Source organism: Paroedura picta, chromosome 3, assembly GCF_049243985.1.
Source record: "Paroedura picta isolate Pp20150507F chromosome 3, Ppicta_v3.0, whole genome shotgun sequence".
NCBI lineage: Eukaryota > Metazoa > Chordata > Lepidosauria > Squamata > Gekkonidae > Paroedura > Paroedura picta.
The window spans coordinates 2386995-2410626 of record NC_135371.1 but is presented as its reverse complement, the minus strand read 5'-3'; the positions used below and the strand labels follow the sequence as shown (position 1 = coordinate 2410626).

The window sequence follows — 23632 nt, the reverse complement described above, 5'->3', positions numbered from 1 at the left end:
TCATGGCAGGGGCTCATGGGAATTGTAGTCCATGAACATCTGGAGGGCCACAGTTTGACTACCCCTGCTATGAACTGACCATCATGACAGTGGGAATAGATAAGCAAAAGTTAATCCTGTTAAATTAGTAAACTGTGTCACAACAGCCAAACACAACCACATGATAATTCCCTGCCAAACCAGCCAATTAGACCCCTTGAACCCATTTGTAGTTCACAAAGACATAGAAATAAAACTGCCTATGTCAGTGATCCACGGCTTCCACCCCACCATTTGCTGCTGGCCCCATCTGTCTCCATACCAGTGTGAAACATTCTTACAAGGAGAAGCTGAGCTGCCAGCTCTCTTGTCCTGGGAGCAGAGAGTTGAATTCAAAATTACATTATATATTATAATAACACGCTCATGGTCATTGTAGTCCATTAGGAGAGCTGCAGCTTGGCCCATAGTTTATTTTTAATGTACCATACAGGAACAGGTACTGACTTAGGGTCCCTCTGTGTAATTCACTGAGTCTCACTAAATAGCAGATTCAAATGGGTCTGAAATAGCACAATAAAATCAGAGCCCAGTAGCACCTTTAAGACCAACAAAGATTTATTCAGGGCAAAGAGTGCATGCACTCAAAAGCTCACACCCAGAATAAATCTTTGTTGGTCTTAAAGGTGCCACTGGACTCTGATTTAAATGGCAAATTAGAAATGCTAAGAAATAACAAAGTAAATACCGCCCACTGCAGTTGGGGAGGGGGGTTCCCATCCAGTATGCTTGGTCTTTGGGGCAGCCATAAGCCTGAAGGATCAATCCTGGGATTTGTTCCTGGGCCTCCCTCCGACCTCCAGGCCTGAGAAGGTGTTTTGTCTTACAAAATTCAGAGCCTGCCTTTCTGCCCCTCCCTCGGGCACCACGGGGGGCTCTTTATTTCTCTGCCCAAACGCATCTCGTGCTCCCGCTCCCTGGGGTGGGACAGGAGGCGGCTTGCAACTATGTAACTATTCTGCAACGCTTGGTGTAAAGCGCCCAGCGCGGTACGGAAGGGCGCTATAAAAATCTAAATAAATAAAGTGCACCGGATACAAGTATACAAAAGACTCAATAAATAAGCTTTACATTTATAAAGCGCTGACCAATCTCTCCCGGTCCAAATCTCCCCCCTGCCCAGCAGGGCGGGCCCACGCGGCGGATCGGGACCCCCCCAAGGCCGCCCGGGAAAGAGCCGCCTGGCAAGCCCCTCGGCAGGCAGCTGGTCCCACCGGTCGGGACTAACCCTTAAAGCCAAGCCCCGGAAAGCCCCGCTGGGGAACCATTTGGCCCCTTCAGACCTCCAGCAAAAAGACCCCGAGCGGGCAGGACGTCTGTCTCCAAGACTGCAATGGCTTACTTGAGAGTAAAGTCCCCCGGGATCCGGCCCCGAGGCTTCCTCCCCCCCAGAGCTCTTTCCCATTCAGAATCAGCCCCCCCCCCCGGGCTCGGCCTCTCTAGCAGACCGCTCGGCGGCCTTAACCCTTTCGGTGCTGCAGAGAGACGCAAAACACCTCCTGCTCCTTGCCAAGTGAGAATAGGAAACTAAAGTCTTCCGAAGCTGCGCCTTTTTTTTTTTCTTTTCTTTTTTTTTGGGGGGGGGAGGGCGGCGGCAGGAGCCCCTGGCTAACTGCGCTCAAACTTCATTCTCACATCAGTTCATTCACTTCCATCTATATGTTAATTTGCTGCCATTCACAGACCTTAACTGCCCAGTTAATTAGACTAAACCAGGGGTAGTCAAACTGCGGCCCTCCAGATGTCCATGGACTACAATTCCCATGAGCCCCTGCCAGCATTCGCTGGCAGGGGCTCATGGGAATTGTAGTCCATGGACATCTGGAGGGCCGCAGTTTGACTACCCCTGGGCTAAACCTTCCTGGAGACTAGGCCTGCCTGCCCTCCCCTTGGAGGAAACCCTATTTCATTACGTCTGAGGAAGAAGTGTGCAGCACACCAATGTCTGCGCCCCGAATGAGCCTTCGCTGGTCTTCAAGGGGTCAGAAGGGGGTCTCAGCCTCTCTCTCTCTATTGCTGCTTCAGGCCAACATGGCAACTCACCTGTTTCGACCACAAAATATCACAGTAACACACCTGAAGCCACAGAACAAATTCTGAGGCCAGGGGCACCTTTAAGAGCAACGCAGTTCATTTTCCACCCCTCACTCTGGTTATAAAGGATATCTGGATTTAGAAGCAAGAATGGAGTGATTTATCATTTATTTATTTTTTTGAATTTATTTATTCGAAAGGTTGTCACTTGGAGGAGGGCAGGATGCTGTTTCTGCTGGCTGCAGAGGAAAGGACACGCAGTAATGGGTTTAAACTTCAAGTACAACGATATAGGCTAGATATCAGGAAAAAGTTTTTCACAGTCAGAGTAGTTCAGCAGTGGAATAGGCTGCCTAAGGAGGTGGTGAGCTCCCCCTCACTGGAAGTCTTCAAGCAAAGGTTGGATGTACACTTTTCTTGGATGCTTTAGGATGCTTAGGGCTAATCCTGCGTTGAGCAGGGGGTTGGACTAGATGGCCTGTATGGCCCCTTCCAACTCTATGATTCTATGATCATGCAGGAGTGATAATTCTCAGGTCATAGCAACTGCTTTAATCCGGGTTTAGCTATACTTATGGCCCAGTTGAAAGCCTCTTGTGGCACAGAATGGTAAGGTAGCCAACATGCTGTCTGAAGCTCTGTCCATGAGGCTGGGAGTTCAATCCTAGAAGCCAGCTCAAGGTTGACTCAGCCTTCCACCCTTCCGAGGTCGGTAAAATGAGTACCCAGCCTGCTGGGAGGTAAAAACAGTAATGACTGGGGAAGGCACTGGCAAACCACCCCGTATTGAGTCTGCCATGAAAACGCTAGAGGGCGTCACCCTAAGGGTCATACATGACCCGGTGCTTGCACAGGGGAGACCTTTACCTTTATGGCCCAGTTAGACCGTTTATGCACTGGAGGTTTCATGCCAGGCTGCAGACTGGAGTTTTAGTCGTGTCGGGTTGCCCCACCTCTTCCTGCACCCACATGGGGGAGTATTTGACCCAATGCCTCTCATCCACCCCCGATCTGTGCTCCTGCATGGGAGGTGGGGCAGCGCATTTTTCCCAGCGCATAAACCAGGGGTAGTCAAACTGCGGCCCTCCAGATGTCCACGGACTACAATTCCCATGAGAGTTAATTTTGTAATGTATTTTTACAATTTAAAGGTAAAGGTAAAGGTATCCCCTGTGCAAGCACCGAGTCATGTCTGACCCTTGGGGTGACGCCCTCCAGCGTTTTCATGGCAGACTCAATATGGGGTGGTTTGCCAGTGCCTTCCCCAGTCATGACCGTTTACCCCCCAGCAAGCTGGGTACTCATTTTACCGACCTCGGAAGGATGGAAGGCTGAGTCGACCTTGAGCCGGCTGCTGGGATTGAACTCCCAGCCTCATGGGCAGAGCTTTCAGACGGCTGCCTTACCACTCTGCGCCACAAGAGGCTCTTTTTACAATTTGCTAAACCTTTATTGGGTGATATGATACACAGAGGGAATCTGAGCTGACAGCAACAGACCAAGAAGAAAAAGAGTTATTTTTTTATACCCTCCTCCTTTTTTATTCGTTTTATACCCTCCTTTGAGAGTCTTGCAGTGGCTTACAATCGCCTTCCCTTCCTCTCGCCACAACGCTCCAAAAGAGAGTGCCCAAGACTTTTGGCTTGGAGAGAGCTGGAAAACTGACCGGGAGTGAAGCAAGTGTAAGCATTAACATGACGCATTAGACCAGGGGCGGTCAACCTGTGGTCCTCCAGATGTCCATGGACTACAATTCCCATGAGCCCCTGCCCAAAGGAGTCTCAAAGCGGCTTATAATCGCCTTCCCTTCCTCTCCCCCCAACAGGTGCTCTGTGAAGGAGGTGAGGCTGAGAGAGCCCAGATATTGCTGCTCAGTCAGAACAACACTTCTGGGGCTGTGAGGAGCCAAGATCACCTTGCTGGCTGCATGTGGACAAGTGGGGAATCCAACCTGGCTCTCCAGATTATAGGCTGCCGCTCTTAACCATTGAACCAGAACTCCTGGATTTGTATCTTGGCACCTTTGAGACCAACCAGTTGCCTGATTTTGGATCTCGCTATTCTACTGAAGACCATCCTGGGAAAGAGCTTGAGAGCAGTTTGCTTGACGGCCGTTGTCCTTTTCGCTGCTGGTTTTAGAAAAGTGATCCTGCAGTGCCCTCCAGTAACTTTACATTTTGTTTTTACAGTTTTACAAAGGGGAACTGGTGGAAGGCAGTGAAACTTTGTCTAGGAGAACTGACCCTCCTTTTAAGGACAGACAAAAACCCACCCTGGTTTTAGAGGTTCTCTTTATGAGTGAGCCCCAGTTGTGGTTGCCCCCCTGTCAAGCAGAGCCCTTGTCCGTGAGCCTAGCAGCCTGACAACGGGCAGGAACCTGCCTGCTTGCCGTATCCCGTGCAGACCCCTTCTCGGAATCAGGGCACTGGTGACAGGGGATTTGTAGACAGCTTGTTGTCTTGTGGAGTTCTGCCGGCCCGCTGTTCAGCCAGGAGGGCATCTCTGCCCAATGGGTCTAATTTCCAGCCAACCATTATGATTAGTCCACAGCTTGGCATTTCAGAAACACATATCCCCAAGCAATCCAAATAGAGTGAACAATTATTATTAATAATAATTAAATGTGTTAAAGTTAAACAGTGCTTCTGTGTTGTTGCTATTTCAGGTTATTTCCAAGTTATTTCAATCTGAATAAGCTTTTCATTCAGGAGTGGCAAATTTTAAAACTGTAAAAAAAATATCTTCTGGCACTGGAGGGCACTGCAGGATCACTTTTCTAAAACCAGCTGCAAAAAGAATAGCATCCAAAAGCACTTTTAAGACCAACACATATTTATTCAAGGGGTGAGCTTTCATCGTAACTAGCTACAAGGCAAAAGCACATAATGGCAAACGAGTTAACTCTCTCACGATATCCAAATTAATCCAAAATGATGTCATATGATAATTCTTTGCTAAAAGAGCTAATCAGTCCTTTTAGTTCAGTTGCAGTTCACAAAAACATTGGAGAAATAAAACTGTCCATGTTCATAATTAATGGCAGACACTTTCTCTGTTGTGTAAAGAAATAATTAACGGGGACTAGTTGCTGGCCCCGTCCGTCTCCACCCAATGGGCACTGCAATTTAAGTGGGAGCCTGACAAGCTGGAACGCACCCAGAGGAGGGCAGCAGAGATGGCGAGGGGCCTGCAGACCACGTCCGGTGAGGAAAGGCTGATGGAGCTGGGTGAACTGCAGAACAGATGCCCGAGACGTGGCACCATAGCCATCTTCAAGTCTTTGAAAGGCTGTCATACAGATGATGGAGCAGAGTTGCTTTCTTTTGCTGAGACCAGAACAAATTAAATCAAAAGAAATTTCAGCAAATCATTAGGAAGAACTTCCTGACAGAGCAATTCTTCAGTGGAACAGGCTTCCTCGGGAGGTGGTGGCCTCTCCCTCTTTGGAGGTTTCAAGCAGAGGCTGGAGAACCATCTGACAGCAATGCTGCTGCCGTGAATCTCTAGGCAGATCATGAGAGGGAGAACAGGAAGGAATGAGCCGGTGCTCGACTCTCTTGGCCCTTTAGTTAAATGCCCAGCGTAATGCCAGTCATCACTTTGGGGTGAGGGATTTGCCTCCAGGATGTAGTGACACAGGATTCCGGACAGGTTTTTCTCCTTCCTCTGGGAATACTGAAGGGTCACTGAGGGAGGGGAGAGGGGGGCAAAGCAGTTGTGCATTTCCCAAGTGGGAGAACTACATGCCCCTTGAGTGCCCTTAGAATCACAGAATTAAAAAGTTGGAAGGGACCTCCAGGGTCATCTATGACAACCCCCTGCAGAATGGAGGAAATTCACAACTACCAGTCCACCCCATAGTGACCCCGATTCCATGCCCAGATGGTGCCCCCCAAAACCATAATCCCTGGCCAGTCTTCCAGTGCTATATTTCTGTGTTTGTTTCCAAGAATATAGAACATAACAGCCCTTTTGGGGACGCTGTAGTTTTATTTTCGGTGTGATATTCAAAAAAGCTCTTGTCCTCCCATAGATTCTTTGAAGTCATCGAAATAAGGAACTGTGAGTCTCCTCTACCCTCTGAGGGTTCAAAAGATTCTTTGATGCTGCTGAAGATGACCCCTCTGGCTGAATTTCTTTCCATGTTCTGAGAATCAGAAAGTTCCCTATCGAAGACAGGAATACATAATGAATTTCTTTTTGCATTCTGAGCATACAAAAGGTGAATTTTATTCCACACTTTGAGCATTCAAAATGTTTCTCTGTTGTGTAGGTTATTTTATGCTGCTGAAATTGGCCTCTCCAGGACCGTTTATGCACTGGGCACTTCACTGTCCCAGCTCCCATGCAGGAGCAAAAATCGGGGGCAGATGAGGAGCACCAGGCCAAATGCTCCCCTGTGTGGGTGCAAGAAGAGGTGGGGCAACATGCCACGACTAAAACTCCAGCCTGCAGCCTGGCATCAAACCTCCAGTGCATAAACGGTCCAGGGGAAGCTTTTTCAACACCCTGAGCACTCAAAAGGAGGAGCATTCCTCCCGTGTATGTGTTCTTTGATGTGATTGAAGAATGCCACTTCTACTGAATCTCTTTCCACACTTGGAGCATTCAAAAGGTTTTTCCCCTGTGTGGGTTCTTTGATGCTGTAGAAGATGGCCACTCAGAGTGAATTTCTTCCCACACTCTGAACATTCAAAAGGTTTATCCCCTGTGTGTATTCTTAGATGTTGCTGAAGATTGCCGCTCTGAGTGAACCTCTTTCCACACTCAGAACATTCAAAAGGTTTCTGACCTGTGTGGGTTCTTTGATGCTGCTGAAGATGTGCACTACAGCTGAATTTTTTCCCACACTCTGAGCATTCAAAAGGTTTTTCCCCTGTGTGGGATCTTTCATGCCGCTGAAGATGGCCTCTCCAAGTGAATCTCTTTCCACACTCTGAGCATTCAAATGGCTTCTCCCCTGTGTGGCTTCTTTGATGCTGTTGAAGCTGGCCTTTCCGAATGAATCTCTTTCCACACTCTGAACAATCAAAAGGTTTTTCCCCTGTGTGGATTCTTTGATGCTGTTGAAATTGGCCTCTCCAAATGAATGTCTTTCCACACTCTGAGCATTCAAAAGGTTTCTCCTTTGTGTGAGTTATTTTATGCTGATGAAGTTGGCATCTCCATGTGAAGCTCTTTCCACACTCTGAGCATTCAAAAGGTTTCTCTTCTGTGTGGGTTCTTTGATGCAACTGAAGAACGCCTCTCCGACTGAATCTTCTTCCACATTCTGAGCACTGAAAAGGTCTCTCCCCTGTATGGGTTTTTAGGTGGTTTTGAAGTGTAAAGTTTTGACTGAATTTCTTTCCACACTCTGAGCATTGAAAAGGTTTCTCTCCTGTATGGGTTTTCGTATGCTCTTTAAGATGGCCAATTCGACTGAATCTCTTTCCACATTCTGAGCATTCAAAAGGTCTCTCCCCTGTGTGGGTTCTTAGATGGTTCTGAAGAGTGCAACTGTGACTGAATTTCTTTCCACATTTTGAGCATTCAAAAGGTCTCTCTCCTGTGTGGGTTCTTAGATGGTTTTGAAGGGTGGAAGTCTGACTGAATTTCTTTCCACACTCTGAGCATTTAAAAGGTTTATCTCCTTTGTGGATTCCCTGATGCCGTAGAAGATGGTCACTCCGACTAAATTTCTTTCCACATTCTGAACACTGAAAAGATCTCTCGCCTTTGTAATTCCTTAGATGATTTTGAAGGGTGCATCTCTCATCAAATTTCTTTCCACCATGTGAGAATTCAAAAGGTTTCTGCTGTCTGTACATTCTTTGGTGCAGAAGGAGCTGTGATCTGTATTTGAAGTAATTTCCACACCGTAAGCACTTATGTGCTTTCATTATGCTATACTTTGGAAAATGTAAAATACTCTTTCTTCCGTCACAGAATATTATTCCATTCTTTGAGCAGATAGATGTCTTCTCTCCTGAATGAATTCTTTGGTGTTCAACAAAGTCTGATATCTCCGAGAAGCTCTTGCCACAGTCTGAACAGCTATAAAGTTTCTCTCCTGTATGTGTTCTCCGATGTCCAATTAGTTCTGCTCTACAAAGGAAGTTCTTTCCACACTCCAGGCATTGATGTGTCTTCGTTCCCCTCTGCATTTGCAAATGGAAATTATACTGAGTTTGATCTGAGATGTTCACTTGACAGAAATCCCCCTCTTGGCAGGGAATGGGCTGAGGCCTCTTCTGGACTGTATGGTTTCCTTTCTGCCTCTTGAGTCTGCCTTGATTCCTGACATTTCCTCTCAAGTCTTCATTCTTGACTTCATCTGACCATCGATGCAATTCCTCATCTTCTGCATCCTCCTGATCAGCCCCTGTTGGAATAAAGGCATTTGGTTAGAGCCCACACAAAGGGGGCTGATCTGAAATATTTAAATTTTGTTAGTGATTATTTAATTTGAATATAGATACCACTCTAATGGCAGAAAGTGAAGAGGAACTAAAGAGCCTGTTGATGCGGGTGAAGGAGGAGAGTGCAAAAGTTGGCTTGAAACTCAACATCAAGAAAACAAAGATCATGGCATCCGGCCCTCTCAATTCCTGGCAAATAGATGGGGAAGAAATGGAGATAGTGACAGATTTTATTTTCCTGGGCTCCAAGATCACTGCAGATGGGGACTGCAGCAAAGAAATTAAAAGACGCTTGCTCCTGGGGAGGAAAGCTATGGCAAATCTAGACAGCATCCTAAAAAGCACAGACATCACCCTGCCAACAAAAGTGCGTTTAGTCAAGGCTATGGTATTCCCAGTTGCAATGTATGGCTGCGAAAGTTGGACCATAAGGAAGGCCGAGCGTCAAAGAATTGAGGCTTTTGAACTCTGGTGCTGCAAAGATTAGGGATAAAACCAAATATAGAAAAATAGGAACAATTATTAGAGCTAAGAAGTGTTTAAAAGCCATAAAAGAACATCTTATCTACTGGGTACACATAAAACATCATGTGTACACCATAAAGGCCAACGTTCAAACCTAATGTGTTTCAATCATGCTCATCTTCACCAAAGCCGAATATATAGATAGACACAGTTGTAAATAACTTTTTTTTTTCAATTTACAACACAGGGGAAAAAACTTTTAAAATCTGATTTGGCTGGTTCTGGCCCTGCAAAGCATCCATATTGGCCACCTTTTCACAGAGAAGCACACCGCAGGGCTCCCCAATATTCAGGGGAGGGACAGGAAATATTTGCTGGCCCACGCCAGAATCTTTCTGAGTGCCTCTTATCACTTCCACAGCCTCAGGTCAGGACACCGTCTCTGGTTTGGGTGATGGCCTCAGTTACCTCTGGGCACGCCCGGCAGGCTTGGGTCAGCGTCTTCATCCATGCTGAATGCTGCTTTTGCTGCCGCCCCAGTCCTCGAGGCCTCAGTGGTGGGGTGGGGAGTAACAGGGCAGGCATCAAAACAACATACGACTGTTCAATATTTTGACCCGTGCATCATCCCTTTGCCACCTACGAAAGATCCTTACCCAGGAAGGCCACACTCCTGTAGTTCTCCAGCATGACTTCCCTGTGGAGAGCTCTCTGGCCTGGACCTAGCAGGGCCCACTCGGCCTCCGTGAAAGACACGGCCACTTCTTCGAAGGAAAAGGGATGCTGAAAAGAAAAGCGGATTCTCTTGCCAGGAGTTCTGCGAGGCAGAGAATACATACCGGACAGGGTGACCCCCGGACAGGGTCAGTCTAGGAGGGTGCAGGAAAACTTGGCCTGGGTCAAGAGTGCAGAGTTTAGAACCTCTGTTACTCGGACTCCTTAGGAACAACTGCAGGAACAAATCTAGCCCCCTCCCCCAAGAAAGAAGGGGGGACCCAGGTGGTCACCTGCTCCTCTCCCCTACCTGGATTGGGGATGTGCCAGTGCATTCCCCTCCTCTGCAAAACTGATGGCTCAACACCACCTCTTCACGGCCTGAGAGGAGAGACAAAGGAGGAAGGAAGGAAGGATATCAGCTTAGACCCTTTGTTCATTTGCTTGCTTTATTTAATTTTAATTATTACATTTCTAGACTGCCGCTCTTGGTCCAGCCGGCTCACAACAATTTGCAACAATAAAAACAAAATACAATAAAACGAAACACTCAATAATCCTCCCCACAACTAACCCAGCCCAATGCCTCAGGGTAGGTGTTCAGGTGCCTAGAGGAGGGACCCAGTCGATCTTCCTTGTCTCCACCAAATGCCTGGTGGAAGAGCTCTGATTTTACAGGTCCTGCAGAACTGTAATAACACTGACAGGGCCCTCAGCTCTTCCAGGAGCTCATTCCACCAGATAGGGTCCAGGACCAAAAAGGCCCTGCCCCTGGCTGAGGCTACGCCTACTTAGTATGGAACAGGCTTCCTCAGGAGGGGGTGGGTTCTCCATCTTTGGAGATTTTTAAGCAGAGGCTGGAGAGCCACCTGACCGAGAGGCTGATTCTGTGAAGGTTCAAGGGGGTGGCAGCTGACAGTGGGTGAGCGATTGGGATGTGAGTGTCCTGCATAGTGCAGGGGGTTGGACTAGATGACTCAGGAGGTGCCTGCCAACTCTATGATTCTGTGATTCTAGGAATCACCAACCGACTCGAATTCACAGAGCAAAGAGTCCTGCCGCGCGGGGGGCGGGATATGAAGTTCAACGGTCTCTCACATACGTCCGGATCCTGCACCCTCTTCACACACACTCCTTCTCTGAGTTGTGAAGACACACTCAGAATTTTTTTCATGAAATTTAGTAAATTGTAGGATACGGGGAAGTCCCCATGAGCATGGGTGGCAGGGGTGGGGGTGGGGGTATACATTTTGTTGACATGTTTCAGACTCCGGACTTGAAAAGGGTGTACTCTGGAACTCAAATACGCGACCACATCTTTGTGACTGTGGCCCACCAGGTGCCCCTGGAATGCAGGAGTCCAGAAACGAAACTATTGGCATCTGGTGATGGGTTTTGGGAGGTAGGCTGCCTCAGAACATGGTCCAGGTGTCTGTGTGTAAATTCGCATCCAGTCTCAGCTGGCTTCCAGCGACCCGGCAGTTGTTCAAGGCAAGGGAAGTTCAGAGATGGCCTGCTTCTGCCTGCCTTTGAAGAGCAGCCTGGGATTCCCATCCGAGAATGTACCAGGACACGAGAGCCAGTGTGAAGTAGTGGTTAAGAACGGTGACTTCTAATCGGGAGAGCTCCTCCCTGCTCCTCCACATGCAGGCAGCTGGGTGACCATGGGCCAGTCACAGTACTGATAGTGCTGATCTCACAAAGCAGTCCTGTCAGGGCTCTCTCAGCCTCACCTACCTCACAGGGTGTCTGTTGTGGGGAGAGGAAGGGAAGGTGATGGTAAGCCACTTTGAGACTCCTTCGGGTAGAAAAAAGGAGGGTATAAAAGCCAACTTTCCTTCTTCAGGGCTGGCCCTGCTTAGCTCCTGAGATCTGATTTGACTGGGCTACACTAAGCCATCCAGTTGAGGGGAACATGGAGGTTCCATTTATCCACTATGGGTAATAGCTACACCTAGATTTTTTTTAAACCACCTAGAGTCCTTCTAATAAAAGGAAGGTGATAATGTGCATAAGAATGGAATTGCCTTCCATTAATCTGTCCTTTGCCCTCCTGATTAGTAGTCATAACTATATTTTGTGGCATTTAGTCCCAGAAGTCCACTCTTGTAGTGAGCATAAGTATTTCCATTTTGCCCCAGCCCCTTCTGCCCTTACCACTTGACAGGGCATCTTGGGCATGCTCCAGTTCCTCTGACCTCTGACTCTCCTCTGACGGAGCTCCTTCTACTTCAGAGAACTTTGCTTCCTTCTTCACTGATGGCCTAAAAACCTGAAACAGTAAGGGAGACTCGTAAGAGAAGGAATGGAACAGGCCGAGGAGACAGATCTTGCCCCACTCCCAGACTCCTCATCAACCTAACTGGTCTGCGACCCCTTTGTCTTCAGGACTGCCTCTTCCCTTATACCCCCCCCCCAAAAAAAGGAGAAGGCAGTTTAATCTACTCAGGGTCCCTGGCCCTAGGGAGAAAAAACTGGTCTCAACCAGGGCCAAGGCATTTTTGGCCTTGGCTGCAGCCAGGTGGAACGCTCTGCCTCAGGAGATCAGGGCCCTCTAGGATCTCACACAATTCCAGAGGGCCTGCAAAATGGAGCTGTTCCCCCAGGCCTGTGGTTGAGGCCCAGCAATGACACCAAGAAATACTGACCTCCCCTCATGAAACACCCACCAACGGAGACCTCTCTAAATTCTGGAAAAAAAGCCATAAGAAATTAATATCAGGAGGTCATTTTTCATGTAAGATTTGTATTTATTGTATGAATTCTTTTGTATGGCTTTATAATTTTGCTAACCACCCCAAGCTGATGGAATGGGGTGGTACATGAGTAGAATGTTTATTATTATCATAATATTGTTGTTATTGTTACTGTTGGTTCCACATTACTACAAATTGAGTTAATTGTATTGTTCCAGTTTCATGTAAATCACCCTAAACCTTCGGGAAGGGCAGTATATATAAATAAAATGAATAAATAAAATAATAAAAATAAAATATTTAATTGTTTAACCAGCAGAGCTGGTTCAACCACAGGGTCAGCAATTAGGGCAGGGTTTTATTCCTAGCCAATCAGTTCTCTAGAGGCATAAATATCTGGCAAGGAAACCATAGTATAAAGTTGTTTCTTGAACTGATTGAATGAATCCCCCTCACCTGCTCTGCTTGCCTCTTCTCCTCTGCCTGGCTCAGGAGGAAGCCTTCGGCCAGGGCCACTGCCTGGGAACTGCTCTCCGGCCCACATCCTCTCACCCAGCCCTGCATCTCCGGGGGCAGGAGGGCCAGGAACTGCTCCAGGATCACCAGGTCCAGCATCTGCTGCTTGGTGTGCCTCTCCGGCTCCAGCCAGCGGTTGCAAAGTCCGTGGAGCCGGCTGCAAACTTCTCGGGGCCCCTCGGCCTCATGATAGTGGAAGTGGCGGAAGTTTCGGTTGTGTATATCTGTGGTCAAAGTCTCCGGAGCCAAGATCTCTGGCAGAGCTCTTTCCCTAAATTCAGCGCCACTTCTTGTTTGAATGGGATGGAGACTTTTCCTTGATCTCTTCCCAATTCCAGGTCCTTCTGGGTCCAGGTCCTCTTCCATCCCCTTCCTCTTGAGTCACCTCCAACTGTGAAAATATACCCTTATTCACGGGGCTGTGAAAAGGGAGAGGAAAACATATTTTTAAAAAGCAGGAAGAATCCGAAAGATCATGGAGCTACATCGCCAACCCTGCTTAAGAGACATCTACAAATTGCCCTGGTAGATCAGCAGAGTTCTTGTTGTAGTTTGCATATCAGGACTGCCATTATCGTGCTATACAACACACCATGTTTTTAAAAGTTATGCCTGTTGGGTCCTTCGGGAAAATAAAACCAGTTGCAGATATCTATGATTTTGGCCTCGGGGTGGCCTACAGCCTATTATGAACCATTATTTATTTTATTGAATCATCACTATTTTACTGCATCAGCATCTCTCTCTTCCAAGAATGAAGCGCTTACCTCCCCTCAAGTATGACTTACTCCTGAGCAAGCCTTCCCAGGCTCCAGCTGCAAGGCTTCCCCCTGCTGTTGTAGCCCTTCCGGTCCTCTCTGGCCCTTCTGCAGCGACTGCTCCCTGCTCGCCCTGTCTAGGCAACAGCTCTCTGGCTTTAACCCTTTCAGGGCTGCAGACGGATGAAAAATGCTTCCCTTTCTTTCTCGCGCTCCTGGAGTATCTCCTGTCTCAGAAAATGGGCGCAGAGAACCAGAAAAGGCCAGCGCCCGCCAAGGCACGTGAATCCCTGGAATCTTCCGGCGGTGTGTGGCGGGGGATTAGAATCATAGTTGGAAGGGGCCATAGAGGCCATCTAGTCCAACCCCCTGCTCAACGTAGGATCAGCCCAAAGCATCCTAAAGCATCCAAGAAAAGTGTGTATCCAACCTTTGCTTGAAGACTGCCAGTGAGGGGGAGCTCACCACCTCCTTAGGCAGCCTATTCGACTGCTGAACTACTCTGACTGTGGAAATTTTTTTCCTGATATCTAGCCTATATCGGTGTGCTTGAAGTTTAAACCCGTTACTGTGTGTCCCAGGACTCACTCCCGGGAAAGTGATCTGGAGCTGGCATAAGGTGACCAGGTTGTCCCACTTTTGGAGGGACATCTGGGGGTACCTGGCAAATTGTACTTATGTTGAAATGTAAAAATATATATTACAATACTATTTTTGCGTTCTATGCGTTCTATGAAACTTTTTGTTGCTCCATATAGACCACATTTTAAATCAAGACCCCCCCCCCCGGCCGTCAATGGTGTCCCGCTTTACCAATGTTAAAATCTGATCACCTTAAGCTTGCATTAAATTGTGTGTTCCTGGAATGCCTTCCCTGTTTGTCAAAACCAGACGCCGGCCGCTCCCTTTTCTCTGCGCAGAGAGGTTTTCTTTTGGGGAGGGATGTTCAGACAAATATTTTCAGGCGTGTGCCTGGGTGTGGAATCGACGGAAGGGCTTCCCTTCTATAGCAATTTATAGTAACAGGTCGTTTTAGGCGGGTCTTTCGGTATGGCAAATATATGTATGTATATGTGTGTGCGTATACATATACACACATACACACACAAATTAAATGTAGAATCATAGAATCATGGAGTAGGAAAAAACCTCCCGGGTCTAGTACAATCCTCTGCAGAATGCAAGAAACACAACAATGTACACACCCACAGTGGCCCCAGTTTCACTCTACACTTGCTGTAGAATTAGTTTGTTTAGCCTTCTAGATTAAATATTGAGACAGTGAGGGTGATGTTAGTTGTAGGGCAAAATTGTGTCATGGAGTGTGAGAAGTTTTATGATGAAAGACCAAACTTTGCTGTGTAAGATGACGTCATCAGAGAGATATTAATCGTATGATCTTGGTGAAAAGAAGTCCTCCTCTACTAAGTGTACCTAAACTTAGCATGGATTCTGTCACTGCAGAATAACAGTAAGCTCAATATGTTTATAAAACCTTTTTATTGTCTTCCTGAATACAGAATATTAAATAATATTATAATAAATTTTTAGCCCGCCCACCCCAATGCTCAGGGCAGGTAGCATCAGTAAAATGCATATACGATTTAAACTTTAAACAATTACCGTACACAAGTACTCCCTTTAAAATTCCTCCTCCTTCTAGCGCTGAAGTCAGGTATTTTGGTGGGTATTACTGTAGGCCCTGCAAAACTGATTGCGGTTCCTCCCATCCCCCTTTTGCCATCCCAATGTCCCCTTTTTGTATGAAGGAAGTCAATGATACATTTTGAATTGGTTGTGTGCCAAATATCAGCTTTTTGGTTAATGTGACAATACCATAGCCAAATTTCCCTTTAAAATCCTATGGGGTTTGAACTTAAACTGACTGGGTGGACAGAAGTAGTTTGCCACTACCGGTCTCTGTGTCACAACTGTGGTACTCCTCACAAGCCTCCCCACATCCAACTACCAGCCACATATATCCCTCAGGCTTCTGTGACGATCCAGTTGTTAAATCCGGAGATGGAGCCTCTTGAGGACAGGGACCTCTGTGGGGTGCCAGGCCACGGACTCCACCCTCCAAAGCAGCCTTTTTCTCCAGGAAAACTGATCTCTGTAGTCTGAAGGTGAGCTGTCATTCCAGGGGATCCCCAGGCCCCACCTGAGGACTGGTATACCTAGGCTCAGCTCTCTACATGGATCTGTTCCCCATCCCCACGCAACCTGCTACTCTTGGCTGATTGGTGACATCAACTGGCATCCCTCCATGGCTGCAGATGCTGGTGCCGCCCCACTGTCCAAGCCTTCCTCCATCATTGAGCCCAGCGCCCCCTCTGGGTTCAGGGTCATCGTCTGCTCTACTGGCATGCTTGACTCAGGTGTCAGTGGCTTCAAGCCCAGAGCTGCATGATCCTTTGACAGTGGAAAGGAGTATGGTGCTGGTGTCTGCTCCTGTCTCTCATACTCTCTGATGCTGGCTGGGCCACTGAAGCATAAGTCCATCAGCTCTTGGACTGTTAGCCAGGACCAAGGGTATTGCTGGATGCTCCCTTATCTGGGTCTTTAGATGCCTGTGAAGGTGGCGTCTGAATTTGACTGAGTTTCTTTCCACGCTCTGCTTCTTCAAGTGTGGGATCTCTGATGATGCTGAAGCTGCCAGTTCCCGCTGAATCTTTTGCCGCACTCTGAGCATCCGAAGGTTCTCACGCCTGCGTGGGTTTTTTGATGCCACTGAAGACGGCACTTCCACCTGAAGCCCTTCCCACACTCTGGACATTCAAAAGGTGTCTCCCCTGTGCGGGTTCTTTGGTGCAAAAGGAGCCGTGATCTGCAGTTGAAACATTTTCCACACGGAAACCATTTATGTGGTTTCCTATCGGAGATCTTCTTTCCACTCTCTAAGCAGACAAATGACTCTCCTCTCGAATGGTGGGAGGTCTCTCTCTGGTGCTGAAGAAGGTTCCATTTCTCAGAAAACCTTTTGCCACAATCTGAGCAGCTGTAGAGCTTCTCTTGTATATGGATTCTTTCGTGTTTCATCAGCTCTTCTCCACTAGCAAAACTCTTTCCGCACTGCAAGCAATGAGGGGTCTTCTCCACGGGGTGTTTTTCCAGTTCGATCTCATGTTGAGTTTGGTCTGAGAAATTCAGTCCCCCATCCAAGCATTTGTCTGTTCCCCTCACCATGTAGATTACTTCATGGACATCCCCTCCTTGGCAAGGAACGGGTTTTCCCCTCATCTCCTCTCCAGGGCTTCCTTCCTGCCTTTCTGGTCCAGCTCGATTCTGGGAGTGACATTCAGACTCTTCTTCCTTGTCTCTTTCCAACAAGAACCCCTTGACTTCCTCAGTCGTCTCCTTGACGTCTTCAGCTGGAATGAGGAGAGAGATCCGATCAGCACTCATGCAAGACGCCAAGCCACAAATTGGGCACTCTTGATTGATAGTGGGCATTTGGTTTCCTCTGCCAGAGATTCTCTCCCCCTTCCACTCAACATGAACTGCTGGTGACAGCTTTTCCCTGGCTGGTCCTCTTCAGCTCTGCTGTTTTTATATTTTGACTGTCCCTCCCCTCTCTAAACCACTCCTGATATGTACATTAAGGCAATAAGGGGCCAAGAATCAGTCCCCCACCATTTTCATTTGACCCCGTGGATTAAGTACAAGAAGTTACCATGATATTTGGCCCAGCATCGCTACAGAGAGTTTCCATCCTGGTGTGGTGACAGCCATGAGAAACTGGTTTTTAGACTCCCAAAAGACATGTTTGTAGGGGAGAAGCCAGGATTTCATGAATTGAATACCACAGCTCCAAGGTGGACACCATGATTTTTGGAAGATGTGCCAGTAGTTTCAGTGGCGGGAAGGCCAGGGGACATCCGGCCTGTAAGCACAGGTGGAATTCTGAGACCACATGGTGGACATAGGCACAAAATGGCTGCCGCATGAAGCAGAGCCAGCCACAAAATGATGGCCACAGCTAAACTTTGGACACAGAGCGGAGGCATCCGATTGTAAGCCGTGACTTCTTTGGATAATAGGTAGCCTTGTGCTGTGGCAGCTGCCACCAAAGCAATATTTTAAAAAACTGCAGAGCCGGACTAATCTCCCCTAATCAGAAGCCCTGCGAGGCAAAAGCCCAACCTGGCCTCATCAGCTTCCTAAAAACACTTGGTGGGCACCAGAAAAGGTGCTGGTGGGTGCACCATGCAGGGGACCCCAGTCTAGTTGACTGCTCTAGGGAAAAGGAGGGAGGGCTTGGTCCTCCTGCAGCAGAGCTGGAGTTACCAGCCCTTTCCTTGGAATCTCCAGCGTTTAAGGAAGCCGCAGCCCCTCAAAAGCCAGGGCTGAAGGGTGAGGCAGGAGAGAGTGAGGGAAATAAGGGGATCTACCTTTTTGATCAAAGTTTGAGAAGCAAGGAGAAAAACCAAATGCATTTCCCTTTGTCTCGAGGGGGAGTTCCTGACATGCGTCAACTGGAAAAGAGAGTCATCTTGGCAGACTGGCTGCATGTTTGTTTTTCGTTTGCTGAGTGAAGAAGAAGAAGAAGAAGAAGAAGAAGAAGAAGAAGAAGAAGAAGAAGAAGAAGAAGAAGAAGAAGAAGAAGAAGAAGAAGAAGAAGAAGAAGAAGAGTTGGTTCTTATATGCCGCTTTTCCCTACCCGAAGGAGGCTCAAAGCGGCTTACAGTTGCCTTCCCTTTCCTCTCCCCACAACAGACACCCTGTGGGGTGGGTGAGGCTGAGAGAGCCCTGATATCACTGCTTGGTCAGACCAGCTTTATCAGTGCTGTGGCGAGCCCAAGATCACCCAGCTGGCTGCATGTGGAGGAGCGCAGAATCGAACCCGGCATGCCAGATTAGAAGTCCGCACTCCTAACCACTACACCAAACTGGGACTTTGTGAATTTTTGCAGACTCGGAGGTTTACTTGGAAGAAAGTCCCATTTCATTCAATGGAACTCTGGCTCTTGCTGTGCTTTTCCCATATAAAAATGCATTCCTGAACACATACAGAGTCCTTGCAGCTACTGTAATTTTGGTGCCTCCCTTGCCCTCTAAACAATAAAATTCTGCCTAGGGGCCTGGTCAAAAGCAGAGCTCAGCTCCAGAAGGAACCTCTGAGCCTCCCTCTCTCCTTTCCCAGTGGGCCTGATAAAGCTACCAAACTAAGAGTTGCTAAGAAGTGAAGCATGCCTTTCCCTTGATGGAACCGTGAAGATACTCACACTCCACCAGCTCATCTGGGAAGGAATTCCTCCCTGGAGATGCGCTTGAGAAACTCTCCAGCCTTTCTCCAGATGCGAGGCTTTTGTTTGTCTCCACTGCAGTCTCTCTTATATTCCTGGCTTCCTTGGCACACGGGGAGAGAAAGTGATCATCATTCTTATAAAGGGAATGAAAAAAAGCCAAGAAACAAGAAAAATTCTGTTTGAAGGACAGAGATAGGGGATCAAACCCCACCCAGTGTAAGGAGAACAGAGCCATTCTAGATCTCAGTCGAAATGGATCACCGCAATCCCATTCAGGGGGGAAAGGATGGAAACAAGATTAGGATCTGCTCCTTCCCGGTTCGTTCTGATGGCTTCTCAGCCCCACCTTTGCCTCAAGTCAAGACATCCTCTCTGGCTCGGTTGATGGTCATAACACTGCCCCTGGCAAGCCACGCGGCTTGGATCAATTCCAGACTATATTGAACATCTCTCAGAACTCCTTGAGACCCCCGATAGGGACAGGTAGTGGGTCAGACCTGAGAATGATGTTCACTGTTTTAATCCATGCCATTCTGGACCTGATCCCCCAAAGTCTGGACAGGCGGCAGAGTGGGGGGTAAGAGCCACAGGTATGCGGGGGGGGGAACCCCCACACCAAGGAAAGCCACAACCCCAAGGAATGAGGCCCAGAGGGAAGATGGCCCAACCTTATCAGGGCTGAACAATGTCTGAGAGGCTGTTCTGAGACCAAAGCTTCCGGGAGAACCTGACTCCCGCCCTCCAGCAAGAGACACCCACATGCTGGGCAGGAGCTGGGCATGCGCAGAGGTAGCTGCCAGCAGACATCTTGAGCCAGCCCAGGTGAGGAACAATCCACAGAGAAGCCAAGAAGAGCCAGCTGGGCAGGGAGAGAAAGCCCAACAAAGGGGTGGGGGGCCTCAGGCAATAGGGCTGACGCACCTCAGGCACAGCAGAAGGGCTCTTGCCAGAAGGCCTCTAAGGAAAGGAGGGTCACTGTGGCAGAAAGAAGGGAGAGCTGGACAAGGGTGGATGCCAACCCCTTCTGCTCTCACATCTGAGGTCTGCTTGGGGTCCTGAGAAGGGGGCGCATGCAACAGCAGATGGCACCCGATTCGAGGACAGGCACAACCTTTGAAACCTATGGAAGTTCCTTACCCAGAAAGGCCACACTTCCAGAGTTCTCCAGCATGACTTCTCTGTAGAGAGCAATTTGGCCCGGATCCAGCAGGGCAAACTCTTCCCCGGTGAAATAGACGGCCACCTCCTCAAAGGAAAACAGATGCTGGAAGAAAAAAAGTAGATTCCCACATCAGACATCACGGGAGGCCAAGAAGGCACCCTTGAAGGATGCAGTCCGGGAGCAGGCAGGATGCAGAGCTTGCCATAGGTAAGGAGAGTGGCATTCAGCGCATCCTTTCCTCAAACACCTTAGGAGCAACTGCAGGAGCAAAAGCCACTCCAGAGAAAGGAGGGAGACCCAGGTTCAATTCCTCTACCTGAACTGGAGATGCAGCAGCCATTTCCACACCTTTGCAAATGCTGGACAACATCTCTACACTGCCTGAAAAACAGAAAACATCGGAAGGAAAAACGTTAGCCTAGAATTCCTATTTCAGTTACTGGTCTGAATCCTGCTTCAGGTACCCCTAATCCCAAGGCAGTGAAACCTTCACTCTATGTCCGCTCCACAAAAAAATATTTTTTGTAAATGGTTTGAGTTGCTGGATGGAAGCATCAGGTGCCTGCCTTTCAGACTTCATTAATGTCAACTCTGGAGTTGGAAAATCTGATGGCTGGACCAGGCCAAAGGGCCACTCAGTCCAGGTATCTGTCCTCCCATTGGCTTGCTCCTTCCGTGTGCCCTTGTGTGTTCAGACTGGCCAGAGAAGAAGAGGGGCCCACAAACGATATTTCTCAGCATGTCACCATCACATCCAGTTGAAACTCCAGAGGTAATTCTAGCACCTCTTTTGGTGCTCTGTAAAATCTAGGGTAATAGTCATAAGTTTCCAGAGTGTCCTGCTTTTCAGCCAGATGAGACATCAACATGGCATCAAGCCCACCCTATAGCTCGCAGGGGTTCCAGGCAACGGCTGGACATTCCTAATACCATATCCTGTTTCTGACTGTGACCCATTAGATGCCTTTGGAAACCCTTTACATAGAGGCACAGAAACCACATTCTTGGCCTTGGGCAATGGGTTTTCAGAGGTATGCAGCCCAGAGCACAGAGATCCCATTTATTTGCAATGGTTGGGCCAGATTTGTATAGTTCAGGCTTTCTCAACCAGCCTTTTGTGAAACCCTGTGGTTTTTTGACAGCCCTGGAAGGGTTTTTCCAATTGGGTGTGAGTTAATTAATCTTCAATATTTTAAGAAAATTGTTAAACATCTATTAGGTGACATGACCATATATAGTCAATGTTGACCTTCACTATGACTTGGAGGCCCAGAAGCGTCCTCTCTGTTGTGTGCAGCAGTAATTCCTTTCTCTCCTGTCCTGTATCTTCAACCCAACAACTTCACTATGTGCCCCGATCCCATCTGGGCACAGGGCATCCTTACCATGTGAGAGGGTATCTTGAGCACACTCCTGGGCCCGTTCCCTCTGCCCTTCCTCCAGCAGAGCTCCTTCTGCCTCAGAGAACTTGGTTTCCATCTTCACAGAGGATTCCCACATCTGAAAGAGCAGAAAAGGAGATGGGGAAGAGAAAGAATAGAACAGCCTGAGGAGGAGAATCTTGTACCACTCCCAGATTCCTCTGCATCGAGTAACAGCTCACCCAAAGGGTTCACCCAAAGGGACAAGAATCAGGGATGGGTTTTCTGTCCAGCCCAGTGACTTATTTACGGGAAGAAATATCTGGCAGGAAAGCTCTAGAATCCGGTTGTCGCTTGTACTGAATGAAGCAAACCCCCTCACCTGGTCCACCTGCCTCTTCTCCTCCACCTGGCTCAGGAGGAAACCTTCGGCCAGGGCCACCGCCTGGGAGCTGCTCTCCGGCCCGCATCCTCTCACCCAGCCCTGCATCTCCTGGGGCAGGAGGGCCAGGAACTGCTCCAGGATCACCAGGTCCAGGATCTGCTGCTTGGTGTGCCTCTCTGGCTCCAGCCAGCGGTTGCAAAGTCCGTGGAGCTGGCTGCAAACCTCTCGGGGCCCATCGGCCTCCTGGTAGCGGAACTCCTGGAAGCCACAGCTGTGCACTTCTGTAGTCATAGTGTCCTGAGCCATGACCGCTGCAGCAGCTGTTTCCCAAAATTCTATACCACTCCCTGCTTTGATGGAATCGGGACCTTTCCTTGATCTCTTGCTTATGTGCAACCCTCCTTCTCGACCATCTCTTTTCCCATCTCTTGGGGTTTCTCCTACTTGGCTATGAAGAGCAAGTGAAAAAGATGTCAGAAAAGCAGAAAGGAAAGCTCCGTCACCCCTCCTGCATAGGAGGCACCTACGAATCTCCCTGGTGGATCAGAAGGCTGTAGTTTGGCCACCAGGATGACTGCCATTGTGCTGTATTACAGATCAAGTTTTTTAAATGGACGGTGTCCTCTTAGACTTCCAGGAAAATAAACCATCTCCATTTAATCGTTCAAAATCTGTTATGGATGTTATGACCTCAGTCTCCGATGACCAGGTATTTCTCTTTCCCGGGAGCGAAGTCTCAATGCAAACCAGAGCCCAGGAAAAAAGTACTGGAAGGGGCTTTTCCATCCCCCCACCCCGACCAGAATCATTGGGGCAAAAGCTCTGTTGGGTGCAGAATTTCCCCCTCCCCATCCAGGCTGGTCACGGAGGGTGTGTGTGTGTGTGTGTGTGTGTGTGTGTGTGCTGAATCCCCAAATTCGTGTTAGGTGGGGCAGTCAGAAGTGGAGAATAAGCTAGACCTCCCTTCTGAACTTTCCTCCGACCTCCAGGGCTGAGAAGTTCCTGATATTTACCGTCTCTCTGCTCCCACCACCTGGGTCACCCTGCCTCTACAGCAGGGGTAGTCAAACTGCGGCCCTCCAGATGTCCATGGACTACAATTCCCAGGAGCCCCTGCCAGCTGGCAGGGGCTCCTGGGAATTGTAGTCCATGGACATCTGGAGGGCCGCAGTTTGACTACCCCTGCTCTACAGGAATGCACACCACAGCTGCTTTTCTCCCAAGATTAAAAGGCTCTTATTCCCCCCACAACAAACAGGTGACTTACTTCTGCATAAATCTTCACAGGGTCTGGCTGCCAGTCTCATTCCTGCTGTTGCAGTCCAAAGCCTCTTCCCCTCTCTTACCATTCAGTATCAAAGGAACCACCCCCACCCTCCACACACAGGAAATGAGGCTTTCCTCTCTTCCAGCCCCCCTCACCTGGCCTTCTCTACCAAGCATCTCTTTTGTTTTAACCATTTCAGAGCTGCAGGCGAAGGCAAAACCCTCTCCTCAAAGAGCCCCAGACAAACCTGTTTAGCATCTTCATGCGCCCTCTTGCCCAGCTGGTATGGAAGTTCCGGCTGGGTTGTTACCAATGTGCAGATGACCCCCAGCTCTTGCTCCTGATGGATGACCGCCTTGCCTCTCCCCCAGAAACATTAGCCAGATGCCTGGAAGCAGTGATGAGGTGGCTCAAGCAGAGTCATCTGAAGCGCAATCCTTCAAAGAAGGAGGACCTATTGCTGGGCAGGACGGGTTTAAATAAGGAAGCACGTTTGCCCAACCTCAACAATGTGCAGCTCTCAGCAGCTCATTCCCCCAGGAACCTGGGCGTGATCCTGGATGCTTCCCTCTCAGTGGGGGCCCA

The 23632-nt window shown here is 48.6% G+C and overlaps 3 protein-coding genes across 6 annotated transcripts in view; 1 reads left to right on the top strand and 2 right to left on the bottom strand.

Moving 5' to 3' along the window:
- LOC143833891 (uncharacterized) overlaps positions 1–23632 on the top strand; it is a 234189-nt gene that overhangs the window by 31282 nt on the left and 179275 nt on the right. The gene's annotated exons all lie outside the window — the stretch shown is intronic.
- LOC143833931 (uncharacterized) lies at positions 3527–13718 on the bottom strand. 2 transcript variants are annotated; one of them, XM_077330270.1, is made up of 7 exons: positions 13633–13718; positions 12806–13284; positions 11811–11925; positions 9964–10034; positions 9596–9722; positions 6565–8437; positions 3527–6380 (listed from the first exon to the last, which is right to left on the bottom strand). In XM_077330270.1, the coding sequence occupies exons 2-6, from the start codon at positions 13229–13231 to the stop codon at positions 6591–6593; spliced, it is 2586 nt and encodes an 861-aa protein (XP_077186385.1). In that variant the 5' UTR covers positions 13232–13284; positions 13633–13718; the 3' UTR covers positions 3527–6380; positions 6565–6590. The 2 variants fall into 2 exon arrangements, with proteins under 2 accessions (XP_077186385.1, XP_077186384.1); XM_077330269.1 differs by having other exon boundaries at positions 3527–8437.
- On the bottom strand, positions 15107–23156 carry LOC143834045 (uncharacterized). Its single transcript, XM_077330580.1, has 7 exons — positions 23048–23156; positions 21778–22228; positions 21420–21534; positions 20351–20415; positions 20010–20136; positions 18849–18968; positions 15107–16994 (listed from the first exon to the last, which is right to left on the bottom strand). The coding sequence occupies exons 1-7, from the start codon at positions 23053–23055 to the stop codon at positions 16246–16248; spliced, it is 1635 nt and encodes a 544-aa protein (XP_077186695.1). The 5' UTR covers positions 23056–23156; the 3' UTR covers positions 15107–16245.

Bases quoted from the DNA above. Each gene is read 5' to 3' on its own strand.
- LOC143833931 (XM_077330269.1), bottom strand. From the start codon at position 13,231: ATGGAAGAGGACCTGGACCCAGAAGGACCTGGAATTGGGAAGAGATCA. The intron at 11,926-12,805 runs GTGAGGGGGATT...TTACTGTTTCAG, and splicing joins AGAAGAGGCAAGCAGAGCAG to GTTTTTAGGCCATCAGTGAA. The intron at 10,035-11,810 runs GTAAGGGCAGAA...CTCTCCTCTCAG, and splicing joins CCAAGATGCCCTGTCAAGTG to GCCGTGAAGAGGTGGTGTTG.
- LOC143834045 (XM_077330580.1), bottom strand. The intron at 20,137-20,350 runs GTAGAGGAATTG...TTTTTCTTCCAG, and splicing joins CTGCTGCATCTCCAGTTCAG to CATCTGTTTTCCTTTGAGGA. The intron at 16,995-18,848 runs GTGAGTATCTTC...TCCTCATTCCAG, and splicing joins CCCAGATGAGCTGGTGGAGT to CTGAAGACGTCAAGGAGACG.